Source organism: Zootoca vivipara, chromosome 9, assembly GCF_963506605.1.
Source record: "Zootoca vivipara chromosome 9, rZooViv1.1, whole genome shotgun sequence".
Lineage (NCBI taxonomy): Eukaryota > Metazoa > Chordata > Lepidosauria > Squamata > Lacertidae > Zootoca > Zootoca vivipara.
In genome coordinates this window covers 24,463,330-24,476,850 of record NC_083284.1, presented here as the reverse complement: position 1 = coordinate 24,476,850, position 13,521 = coordinate 24,463,330, and the positions used below count along the sequence as shown (strand labels likewise).

At 40.9% G+C, this 13,521-nt stretch overlaps 1 protein-coding gene across 1 annotated transcript in view; it reads right to left on the bottom strand.

Moving 5' to 3' along the window:
* Nucleotides 1–1,647: 1,647 nt before the first annotated feature.
* MCUB (mitochondrial calcium uniporter dominant negative subunit beta) overlaps nt 1,648–13,521 on the bottom strand; it is a 62,886-nt gene continuing 51,012 nt past the window's right edge. Inside the window, exons 3-8 of the mRNA XM_060278506.1 lie at nt 13,202–13,372; nt 10,133–10,237; nt 9,175–9,338; nt 7,347–7,550; nt 6,034–6,150; nt 1,648–2,097 (exon numbers count right to left, since the gene is read on the bottom strand). Of these exons, the coding sequence (XP_060134489.1) occupies nt 2,020–2,097; nt 6,034–6,150; nt 7,347–7,550; nt 9,175–9,338; nt 10,133–10,237; nt 13,202–13,372 (839 nt within the window). The 3' untranslated portion in view covers nt 1,648–2,019. The remainder of the gene's footprint in view (nt 2,098–6,033; nt 6,151–7,346; nt 7,551–9,174; nt 9,339–10,132; nt 10,238–13,201; nt 13,373–13,521) is intronic.

Here is a 13,521-nt window from a genome sequence, read left to right as displayed (position 1 = left end):
GAGGGACTTTTTATATATCACATGCATGGAGGAAATCTGCTTTCGTTGCAGGAAACCCTGTGGTTATTGACATGTGGGGTTCCTGAATTTTTAAAAATCTCACAGCATGCATATGCATTAGTAAGCTATGGCAAACTTTTAACACCCAAAGTGTTTCCCCCAGTTAACTGCCACTTAATTCCAAGGAAGGAAATTCATTGTGTCTGCAACCATTCGAAACGATGGACAAAGGGCAATAAGCCGTAATAAGAGGAATATAAAGTGTGTGCACATATACACTTGTATGTGAATGAATGAGTGGCAGGTATCGCTGGAACAATTTTAGGGATAGTCACTCCTTTAAAAATCATAGCATTAAGAAGTAACAAGTAAGCTTAGGTTGCAGAGCCTGGTGAGCAAGCAGAAGACTAGTATCTTAAGCAGGAGTGGGGGACCCTAAAGCTGAAGGCCAAACGTGGCCCTCTAGGCTTGTTTATCTGACCCTCAGGACTCTATCCCAGGCCACACTGTTTTTGCTTGGCTAGAATGTATCCTTGAACTCATGCCTCCTGGAAGAAAGAGGGAATGTGTGAGCATATGTAGAAACTAGCCTGCAGCACAAAGGTAAAAAGTTCTTCCCACTTTGGCCTCTGGCTCTGACCACCGAACTCAACGGGGTTGCTTCTGCGTAGCTGATGTTTGGAACTGCACTGTCAAGCATTGTCAGTGTGCACTATTTCGGTTTGCTTAAGAAATCACCCTACCTTTTCTTGATCAACTAAGACAATTTGCAAAACTACAAAGTAGCAATAATGGAAGACCCAAGTAACCAAATTACAACCAGCAAGGGATTTTTTTTTTAAAAAAAGGTGATTGTAAATATTGTAAGATAATTTCAAAACTTGAAAGACTTTTTAAAAACTTGTTAGAAAAATTGCAAAAAGATATTTGAAAGGAAGTTGTACAATGCTGAACTTTCCATAAAATCAACATTTCAAAACCAGAAGTACTTTTTATGCACTGCATTTGAAATTATTGGATTAGAAATCAACATTATACTTTCCGAACCTCAGAGAATTTTGGAAAATAAGTCAATCTTTTTACATTTTTAACAAGAAAGAAGCAGTTAATCACTTAACTATTTTCAAGTGCATGAGTTTGCAAGCTTCATTTTGAAACTAGAGATTTTGTACTCTTCCCCCCCCCCCAAATACAATAACTCTTTTGTAGGGATCATTTCCATTATCTGACCTCATCCTCATACTTTAGCTTGGCAAATACCATCTGAACACTGTCAGACTCAGTTGTGCAACTGCTACTGACTGGTGTAACTGGCTGGTATGGTCAATAGAGTTCCAGGCATCCCATTTATAGTTCAAAATTGTTATTAAGTGGCTTGACCTACTGCAGGCCATTAGCTATTGTTCTATAGGTGCTGGGACATGTGCTATTTTGCTCCTTGATGTTGGGGGTGGTGATGTTTGTACAGGTGAGTTGTGCCCCTTGGACTTTGCATCTTAAATGTAACAAGAAACTTTATATGTTTATATGTTTATAAACAGTCACAGATTCTGAAACTCTGCATGTGAGGATTCCTGAAAGCTAAGGAGGTGCTTTTAATTTTTTTTTGCAGAACAGATCTTAACTCAGAAAATAAAATAAGCCCAAAACAGCAATGCATTTTTATTTACCGTATTATGAAAGTTACATTCAAACAGAGGGGTTCCAGATTAAAATAAAAAAATTTAAAAATCATTTTTGTCTCTTCTTTCAATCAAGTATGCATTATTAATTCAATAGTAGCTGCTACATGTTTTTATTGTGAACAGTATTAAGAAACAAACTATATACATGGGGAGTCTGAATTTCTTTGCAAAACATGAAAAAGAAATCCCGGTTATCAGAAACAGTTTTAGCTGTTCCTTGTAGATTTCCTCACCCCCCCAACCCCTTCAAAAACAGAAGGACTACATTAGTCCAGAATACTCCAGTTTCAAATCTTAAGAGGCAATTCAACAAGGCTAATATTTATCAAAAGAATTAATGTTTCTCATTTATTTCTTGGATAGGAAGACGCAATTGTAAGGGATTCTTCAGCCGCCTCAACGATTCTTCCACCTAGCAGTGAGAAGAGAGAAATATAAACTGGTGAACTTGCAGGTGTGAAACCCTTCAGAATCTTTCTGATGCCTAGTTAAATACTATCTGGATGGCTGTTGCCATTCAGCCATGTTACATTACAAGGCAAAGAAGGGGTTCCTCAGAGGGAAAGTACAACAAATAAAAGCAAATCAAAAGCAGAAAAAGCAATGCAAAATACATAAAATGCTCACCCAATAAGGACAAGAGAAGCACCACCTTAGGAGGCAACTTAATTACCAATGGCCTGAATAAACAAAAAAGGTATGGGCCAGGTGCCTAAATGCTGACAAGGACAAAGCCAGGTGCATCTCCCCAGGGACACCATTCCACAGATACCACTGAAAAGCCTTTATTTTCCATGCGGCCCAGCTCTTCCTCTCCCTCCAAAAATCTCTGCAATGTTTTCCACCTCCCCTAACTCTGAGATTAGAAATTTGTTTAGTTGAAGGAAAAACAACCTTGGGGCATAGGTAGAGAGGAATAAACCAGGAACTGGTTCTATTAACTCACACCAGTTATTCACTGCATGTTGCCCTCCAGCACTTGAATGCTTGCTGTAACATATAGTTCTGCCCTAAGGTTAGTAGTTGTATACATTTATTTAACCTTGAGCCTAAGGCAAAGGTGGGAAACCTGTGGGCTCTAGTAATTTCTGGACTGAAACACTATCTCGTGAGTCTGACAACAACTGGAGTGACACAGATTCCCCATCTAGGCCTAAGGAACTGAATATACCTCGGTCCGGTATACCTGAAGGAGCGTCTCCACCCCCATCGTTCTGCCCGGACACTGAGGTCCAGCTCCGAGCGCCTTCTGGCGGTTCCCTCGCTACGAGAAGCCAAGTTACAGGGAACCAGGCAGAGGGCCTTCTCGGTAGTGGCACCCACCCTGTGGAATGCCCTCCCACTAGAGGTCAAAGAGAACAACAATTACCAGACCTTTAGAAGGGAAGCTTTTAATGTGTGATGGATTTCTGTATTTTAATGTTTGATGGATTTCTGTATTTTAGAATTTCTGTTTTGTTGGAAGCCGCCCAGAGTGGCTGGGGGAACCCGGCCAGATGGGCGGGGTATAAATAATAAATAAATTATTATTATTATTATTAATTGCATCCATCTGTCAGCATAAAAGGTAGTCCAATTGTCTGCTTCTAGAGGGACTTTTTATATATCACATGCATGGAGGAAATCTGCTTTCGTTGCAGGAAACCCTGTGGTTATTGACATGTGGGGTTCCTGAATTTTTAAAAATCTCACAGCATGCATATGCATTAGTAAGCTATGGCAAACTTTTAACACCCAAAGTGTTTCCCCCAGTTAACTGCCACTTAATTCCAAGGAAGGAAATTCATTGTGTCTGCAACCATTCGAAACGATGGACAAAGGGCAATAAGCCGTAATAAGAGGAATATAAAGTGTGTGCACATATACACTTGTATGTGAATGAATGAGTGGCAGGTATCGCTGGAACAATTTTAGGGATAGTCACTCCTTTAAAAATCATAGCATTAAGAAGTAACAAGTAAGCTTAGGTTGCAGAGCCTGGTGAGCAAGCAGAAGACTAGTATCTTAAGCAGGAGTGGGGGACCCTAAAGCTGAAGGCCAAACGTGGCCCTCTAGGCTTGTTTATCTGACCCTCAGGACTCTATCCCAGGCCACACTGTTTTTGCTTGGCTAGAATGTATCCTTGAACTCATGCCTCCTGGAAGAAAGAGGGAATGTGTGAGCATATGTAGAAACTAGCCTGCAGCACAAAGGTAAAAAGTTCTTCCCACTTTGGCCTCTGGCTCTGACCATCAACCACCACTGGCATGTGCCTGTTCACACCCCATCTGAAGGTTAGCCAGAAGGGAATGAAAAAGGTTCCCCAGCCCTGCTTTTAAGGATGATAAGGAGATCAGCTTCAAAGCCATGCCCAACCTTAAAAGCAGTGGAGATTCTTCTTAAAGGAAAGTGGAAGGGAAAAACTGCCAAATCACTTAGCATCAGGGTATTTGCTCCTCTGCTCTAAAACCAAATGGGAACTGATCCAAGTAACCACTGTCATTTAGAAAACCCTGGTGCTAAGGAGCAACCATGAATTTACCGCATTAGGATAGAATAGACTGGATGCTTGGTGACAGTTATTAGCTTCATCAGGTTCAAGGGTAATTTTTAACCCTTTTAAAGAGAGGGAATGCTTCCCAAAGTTTTGGAGGCACTGAGTACCTCTGGGATCCAACTGGATATGCCTAAACTTGCCACATTAAGGGCACAAGAAGGGCAAGGGTCTAGCTGCATATATGCAGTTGGTTTCATTTCTTCAAGGAGTCTGTCCATTTCTCTGATCTCATTTCAAAAACGAATCCAAATTAGAACGGATGCAAGGAGATTTTAGCTGCAAAATATCTTGCATGATGCTCACAGCAGGCATCAATGGTTCTATCACTTCCCCTGCTTTGGCCAGATTGTAACAGGCCTTTTACCACCTGTGCAAGCTTAGCTGTGTGACACTGGGCAGACACAATGGTGGCAAAGAAGTTGGATTTCCACATTCCAAATCCAGGTGCCCACCATGAGCCGATCACTCATCTCACAGATTGTTGTGTGGAACAAATGGAATATATATCTCAAACATCACACTGCCTAGTTACATGGTTTAGCAACCAAGGTTCGTGTGTTCCTCCAACCTCTGATTAGAATTAAGCATGTTCAGTTAACTCAAACCAGAAAGCTGGTTTGGCCATCGTACAGCATGACATTTCAACAGGGGCTTTTATGAGCACACCCTTCTTCATCACCCTTGGGAAAAGTGCAGGATATAAATGCAATAAACAAATCTACTGAGTGTAAGTATATATACTAAAGTATAACAGCATGAGCATTCTTCCACTGAGCAACCACTGTTCGAATTTATTTAATCATCAAACAGTGGTCAAGTGTTTAATGGGGATGTCCTCCAACCCGCCAAAGATCTGGAGCCTGGGACTCCCATGAGTTGCAACACGTTTCCATGGATGCCTAAAATCTGAAAGGGTAAGCAGAGGCAGTGACAGGGAGGGAAAGGTGCCAACAGGACCACTGGACAAAGAAGCACTGAGAATAGCAAGGGAAGCTATTGGGCTTTGTAACTGTGTTGTGCTATATTGACAGTGAGCTCCTGGCAATCACATAAGCAAGTTAATGTGCCATCTAGGATGGCAGAATCCTATTCCTGGCTGGCAAATCCAGTGAAAGCAGCAGCCGCTGGCAGCAGCTGCAAATCACAACACTCTGCCAGTTGTGATCTTCTGCACCTGGTGACTATGGCAATGTCTCACCAGTTCTGAGAGGGGATATAGAAGGTGGGCAGGCCTATGATTTGGACCTCTCTTTTGCAGCTGGTGCATTGTAAATTGTCATCGAGGAGTAGCACTGAAGTCTATAATTCAAACAATTCTCTATGGACTTGGAAGGTTTGAGCAGAGCTGGTCTGGCAAGGTCAACACTATTCATTATTATTTTTTAAGCCTACTGAAGTAGCCGGGAAGCATTCCATTAGCTTTTGGAGACAGCAAGGGAGATAAGGGTTTGTTTACTTTGGAGCTGGAGAGTTTTCAGTTTCACACCCCCTTGACACTAATCACAGCTGCTGTAGCAGATGGAAAGGGAAGCTGTACCCATTTCCTCCAAAGAAAGATTATTCTTCCTCACCTGTCAAGTGGCTGTCAATATGCATTTTAAACCCACTTTTCAAAAAGCAAGCCTGTATACGGCTACAAGAGTGCTTTCTATGCATGTTGTTTAGCGACAGGTTTTTCCCTGAAATGCACTTGGAATGTGTCAGCTGCGGAAGTGGGGGCCAATGTTGGGATTTCAAAACATTTTTGGATCCACTTTTATGTTACAGGACAAAATTTAAGTATATTGACTCAAAGCAAGTTATGCAACTAACCTCTGCAAGATCATCTCTTAATTTGTTATACTGATCCACATCGAAGTTCTGGCTTTTGGATTTCTGGTGAAAGTAGTGGAGAAATTGCCTGTCCCGAGCATCTGGGTAAAGGTAATCCTGCATAAGAAATGAAAAAGAAAATATAAGGGAGTACTCTGAAATTTCCAACCAGGAGATCATAGTGTAGAGCTGTCCAATTTACTGCAGCTGCAGTCATTAAATGCGGATAAAGTGCTTTTTCCAAAAAATAAAATAAAAATAAAATCAATTTTTATTTCCAGCCCATTTCCCCCTTTAAGAAAGTAAAAAGTCCCAAACATACAATGTAGAATATGAGAGACAAGAGTATCTACTAGACTCCTATTCCATCAAATCAGTAAACAGAAAGATCTCAAAAATGTTAAGGGCTCATTTTCCTGATAGCTTTTGAGGTAGAAATAATCACCATGAAACGCACATTACACATCTGAGTAATTTTCAGCATGTGGCAACGTGCTGTTTATCACATGGGATTATTCTTATAAGGCCACTTTCACATGAAGACTGAAAGGTGAAACCACCTCACTGTGACTCTTTCATATAACTAATTTTAGCCTTTATAGAGGATTGATTCAAAGTCCTAAGAGATTAATGACTCTCTCAAGGTGACAGAGTGAAGCAGCCTCTGCCCGGGGGTGGGGGGGAGCAGCACTCAATATGGTATGGATGAGATGCATGCATTTCACATTTAGAGTACTCTTGGTTGATTGTGGATATGTTGAGGTACAGAAAGTGACCCTTCAGGCATGTTGGGCCCCAGGCATAGAAGCTTTATAGATCCAATGACCAGCATCCACAAAATTATATGAACCCCGTGGAGATCAGAACAATAGGACAGTCTATTCCAAAATAGGTCCAGATCAAGCGAAGGCAGAAAACAAATTGCCCTCCAAAGGAAAGGGAGGAGCCAGCATCCAGTCAAACGGGTGATGTTTCTCACCTTCTTCAAGTGAGTGGTGCACAGCAATACCTACCTGGTGGTGCACTTGTGCCCACCTGAGAATCTGTGGCCCTCCAGAAGTTGAAGGACCCTAACTCCCATAATCCCTTGTCCATTGGCCATGCCAGCTGGAGCTGATGGGACATGGAATCCAATGAAGCGGAGGGCTGCAGGTTAGCCAACCTTGGCCTATGGACATTTTACAACCTAAAGAAATCCTAGGCCTCCTTGTTAGGATACTTTAGAAGATTCACAAATATGTACTTGCAGACTCTCACTATGATAACCATGCAGATTCCACTAACATTACGGCTCCAAATTTACTGAGACTCACCTGTTTAGTGAGCACAAAGTAAGCATAGAATGCCATGGCAGTTCCATAGGTGATAAAGTAAGTAACAGGCTCCATGATATCCCATGAATAGACCCACCAAGTAAGCCATGCCAAGGCTCCACCTTGAGTTGACATTAAGGCTAAGCCAATCCATAGAAGCCGAGAAGTCTTAGCGTCGACATCTGTAGTAATTCCAGCTTTAAGCTAGGAAGAGAGAACCGATGTTAAGACCGAAGAGACAACATTGTTCAAGCATGCCCTACCAACTCCTACAGATTACCTTGTACTGTATTCAGAAGTGCATTAATAAATAAATAAAAATATTTCCCTGTGTGGAGTGTAGAGAGGTCTCAAATGATGACTTCAGCCAGCCTTTCCCTTGGCGACAAAACATGTTTCTCCTGCATCACTCTCTACAGCCATAGCAGGTGCTGCAACCTTCCAACAGTTTGACTTCACTCATAAAGGCGCACTCCTCCATTGTCCCCCAAAACAGACGGATGACAACAACAATCCAACTGTTTTGAAGGAAGCCATTTAACAGTAAACACTGTCCTTCTTCCTTAGTCTTTTAGATAGTCTTGACCACTCTTCCAATCTAACCACTTTTGGAGAAGAATGTTGGATTTTGTAGACCTTGGTCTGATCCTGCAAACCTGTTCTACTTTCTTATTGATAAAGCAGGTGTGACCATTTTGCTTTTTTAAGAGGATGTATCTAAGCCTGAATTCTATGTAGCAGAAATTGAGTCCGACAAATAAGTTGTTGTTATTATTTATATTTGTATACGGCTCTATACCCACAGTCCCCACCCCCCCAGTAACAACTATGACATTCAGGGGGAGAGGAAGGACAAGTTTTCAGGCACATATCAGATACATTTCATTTACTTAATAGAACTTAAGCAAGCAATACAGAGAAGAAGATAAATAAGATTAATAGCATCAAAACCTTATTAAAAACATTACTGATGCAGAGCTGAGAAACCCTAATTAAACCGTAATTACTTTAATCAGCAAGGCTAGAATTGGGCAGCAAACAAAAGGTGATATGGGCCCCCTAAATGAAAGAGAAGCTTTAAGGAAGGGATACTTATACCATTTTTTTGCTTTAAAGGAGATAATTTTTGCTAACCTTTCTCAATTATCAAAGAAAAAGAGTCTCCATTTCACAAACTATCCATGAAAGGATTTGATAAGCCATATGCCCAAAATACATACACTGCAACTTCTGCAATAATTTTGATTGAATATAATTTACTGTACTATCATCAAAGCAATTTTTAGCAACATCTAAAATAAAATACAAACTACTGCTGCTTTTAAAAAATGTATCTGGAAAGAAGTTACATAGACATCAATACCTAAGTTATACAAGAATGTGTTTGGCTCACACCTGAGCATACTAAGAGAGTTTCAGTGTTAAAAATAGCATTCACTGTGAATACAACTTGCTTTACTTTTCTATAAAGGTGGATTAATTAAGTCAAGCCAATTCAAAGTTTTATTTTTATAACAGGAGACATAAACCTAGTGATTCAATATAGGGAATGGGGAGTAGAAATGTACCAGTTCAGTATGCAGATCTGACCTGTCTCTGAAGGATGTTACAAAAACAGAAAAATGCATTGTATTCTCAATTTGATTAGTTTAATTGTGTTGAACTGGGGTAACAAAAATCAGGTACTGGGCCTACTCCAGTGTCTCTGGAACCAGTCAAAAATGGGTACAGAAGTGGGAAAATCTGCCACACATGTCATAGACTTGACCTGCTAAACTCAAAATAGATTTCCACAATATGGAATGTATGAAGAAATATTTTTCCAGACCTGCTCCAGAGGCAGCAGTTCTTCTTTCAGAAGTTCCATTTTTTGCATTAATTCCCTCTCTCTCCTTGTCTGGTGGTCTTCTAAATGAAGTGCTGTAAACAACTTGTGGACCATAGACTTGATGTCATCCATCTCCAGTTTATGTTCTGTGCTGCTCATTTGATCTGGAAGAAGAACGAAACTGGAACCACTATACCAGCGCAGCTTTTGGGATGCCTGAACTTCCATACCTTTTCAGGGATATGGGATATGGGCAGGTACAATGGGTTTGATTCTGGGAGACTCTGTGCAAAGGCAAAATCACCAAAGTCAGGAACCCCATGCGCTATGAGCAGAGGGCTGTTTACTGGTCTCTGGGAAGGAGGTGCTAGGCCCCTGGGGTGCTCCCAGAGATTGGTAAGCAGCTCTTCACATCCTCTTTATTTACTCCCCACCCACCCACCTTGCATAAGGTTGCAGTCACATATGTAAAGTGAGCATAAATTGCAGGCACACTGTATTTTCTCCTGCAGGCTGCCTTGAGCTGCCAAGCATTTCCTGCTATTTATTTTTCTCCCATTTCACCTCTTATTCAAGCTCAGAATAATGCAAATGAAGCAGGGCTATGCAAGAACAAGAACACCTGCGTGCATTTCAATAGGCACCATTTATTTCAAGAGATAGAATTTAAATTAAGGTTGGGGGTTTGCAAATGGGAAGGAACAGCTCTATCATTCCGGTCATTTAAAGCACAGAACAAAAAGTCAGTTTTGACGGCTTGTGATTTAAGGTTGCAATCTTCCTATTCACAGTTCCCTGGGAGTGAGTCCCATTGAACTCAATGGGGCTAACTTCTGAGCAAGCATGAAGTGGTACAAGTTAAGTTTATATTTTTTGAAGGAATTGATTTTAAACATATTTAATAATTTGATAGTCATATGTCTCCAGGTGATTTCACGTTGGTCATGGACCTGTGTACCTTTCAGTGGAGGATGAACACTGTATTCTGCACCATTGATGACAAGTTTAAAATCATTCATCAATAGAACCTCCATCAACGTTGAAGAAGAAATCCTGCTGCCATCTGTAGGGAGGAAGCAAATACCTCAATACTAGCAATAAAATGCTTCATTAAGTAATGAAGTATCAGTGCTGGGTTGATCACAGATAATGAAGTTCAATACAGGCAAGGTTTACTTCACCAACAATTATTGAGTTAGGTTTCTATGGCAGGCCCATGTCTTGTCGCTTCCTGTTTCTTGTCACGTCTAGTGAAATTCAAAACATGACATGACATCAAGGCAATGGAAGCTTTCCTCCCAGGACTAATCTAGGAGGGAGATGGTTGCAACTGTCATTGAAATCATAGCATGTAGGGAAATGCTTCCCAAAATCTACTTTTCCAGTCCTGCCATTTACCTGGAAAAAAACAAGAGAAGCTACCTACAGCCATGCAATTAGTGTGATCTACACTTTGGTCTGAAGATTATGAAAGTTACTAAGCCTAGAATCACCACCTATGTGCTCACAACTAGATTAGAACCACTGTATCCACCCATATATGGATTAATTCCGAACACATACTCTAAGAAAAACCTATATTCTTCCCAATATAATACTTTTGGGAGCAGCATTTTGCCTTGGGGCTCTTGACCAATGTGGCAAGGGTTAGGGAAGAGCTATACCTCAATGGCAGAGCACGTATTTTGGCTCCTATAGGTCCCAGGTTCAATCTCTGGCATTGTCAGGTACCGCTGAAAGACTTTTGCCTGAAACTCTGGAAAGCCAGTGCCAGTAAGTATAGACAATACTGATATAGATAGATCAATGGTTTGACTCAGTAGAATAAGTCAGCTTCCTATGGTTTTATCAAACCAAGGGACGGCGTAGTGGTTGCCTGCACACTCTCCCTGCTTCCCTCTTCCTGTGCACCATAATATGGTCAGAGCTGCCAACCACAATTTACTGTCCTTGTGTCATTTGCAGGTTATGGCAAGTGGCTTTCCATCATAGATCCTTCCCACTATCAGACTGCTTTAAATGGAGATTTATTTATTTTTTTAAAAAAGAAGACAATATTGATATACCCCTTGATTGTAAGGAAACCTCCAAGCTGTCTAAAGAATATAAAATAAAACATTAAGATTATTGATAAAAGCAGATATATTAAAAACCTTTTGACTTGTAACTTCTACATGTTTGGATAGCCTAAAATAAAGATGTTTTAAAGCATGTGCTGAAAAGAGCATAGTGAAGGACCCTACCAGAGATGCCAGATGGAACTGGGGGACCTTCTAAATTCAAAGCATGTATTTTAGCATTGAGCTGCTCGTTCATCCAAAAGGTGCAACGTCAGTGCACTAATGTTTCTTTAAAACCATCACAACAAGAGGCTCTGATAAAACATATTACTACTACCTTGGAACTTGGCCTGCTTCTCTGTGTTATCTCTGACTCAAAGTAATGTGCTGTTAGCAAAGGCATACTGCCATATCCTGACTGGAATTCTGTCATCTGGGCTCACGCTGGGCTTCTGATTACAGTAACCATTGAACCAAGTAGCTTTCTTCTCCAACCGCTCTTTCGGGGATGCAATCTGGCCCAGCATCATTTATCAGAGGAGGAAAAGGGGGGGGGAATGTTAAATATTTATACGAAATATTATTCTCACTGCTTTGTTTTGCTATTAACTTTTATGGGTTGGCTACCAAGGCATTCTACAAATAAAAAGAATTTGCAACAACACGAAAATGCTGATTTAATAAATGTAAGTGCAAGTGAGATTCAGTATTCTCATATAAACATAATTTAGGTTTGGGGAAAGAAATCCAGGCGGGGTGGTATCTGTAAAAGGAAATATTTCTCTGAAAGCACTGCACTTGTTGAAATGGTAAATTCACATGGCTTGTTTAGCCAATGTGTGGGGCTTTTTAACGTCTCAACACAGCCCAAACGAACTATGATTTGTTTTCTGGAGCAAAATCACATCTCTGTTGAGATGAAGGCCTTGGCAGGAGCCCAACAATGTCAATCCCTGATGCTAGTCCTGCTTATTGCTAGCCCAAGAATGTTAAGACTTCAGCCTTGTTCGAGCTTTCCCTTTTTTTGCTGGAACCTCAAGACCTACCAATCAGAGCCAGGTGCAAAAGACATTAAGAGTTAGAATTAAACATCAGGGGGCCTCTGGGCAAATTCTGAGCCTCACAATTTGTTTTCAGTCCTTCCTTTCAAACAGAGGTCTACTCCTGGCTAGCTATCTTAATTCCAGAAGCCTAATATCGGTGGGAAAAGACATTTTGCTGTTGCTATTGTTAAGCAACAGCATCTGTCTCCTGAGAAATCTCTATGTGGGACAAGAAGCTACAGTTAGAACTGGATATGGAACAACTGATTGGTTCAAAATTGGGAAAGGAGTTCGGCTGTATATTGTCTCCCTGCTCATTTAACATATATGCAGAATTCATCATGCAAAAGGCTGGACTGGATGAATCCCAAGCCAGAATTAAGATTGCCAGAAGAAACATCAACAACCTCAGATATGCAGATGACACAACCTTGATGGCAGAAAGTGAGGAGGAATTAAATAACCTTTTAATGAGGGTGAAAGAGGAGAGTGCAAAATATGGTCTGAAGCTCAACATCAAAAAAAACCAAGATCATGGCCACTGGTCCCATCACCTCCTGGCAAATAGAAGGGGAAGAAATGGAGGCAGTGAGAGATTTTACTTTCTTGGGCTCCTTGATCACTGCAGATGGTGACAGCAGTCACGAAGTGCTCTGGTCCATGGGGTCATGAAGAGTTGGACATGACTAAACAACAACAAAAAATTTTAAGCAACTGAGCATCAGAAATCTTTATGGATCTACTGGAGATCAGCCACAGAGATCCACCAGTTTACTTTCCGACCACTCTTGTGATAGACATCTCATTGAAGGGGAAACCCCCAAAGTAGTACAGTTAACAAAAAATTCCAAAATAGTCTGCTATGCATGTAAAGGAGCTGGAACAGAATGTCCTTTACTTTCAAGGTAACAGTGGTGTTAGTACCTGCTGTGAAGACTTCTACCTTTTCAATGGCATTATCCTCTCTCTGTATGTCCTGCAAGAAGGCTCCCACAGTCATCAGCATTGGCTTGACTGTAAACTGGCAGCGTTCCTTTCTCGAGGGTAACATCAGAGTTATCGCAGGCAATCCATGTTTATAATGTACAGTTACTTCTGGGGGAGAAAAGGGCATTTTAGTTGATTTATCGAACTTTTTTTAAAAAAAATACAACAGAGTAACTTACAAGCACATGTTGAAAAGCTTGGGAAAAACAAAGGCATGACACACCTTCCTATATGCCGCCAGATATATTCTGCACTGA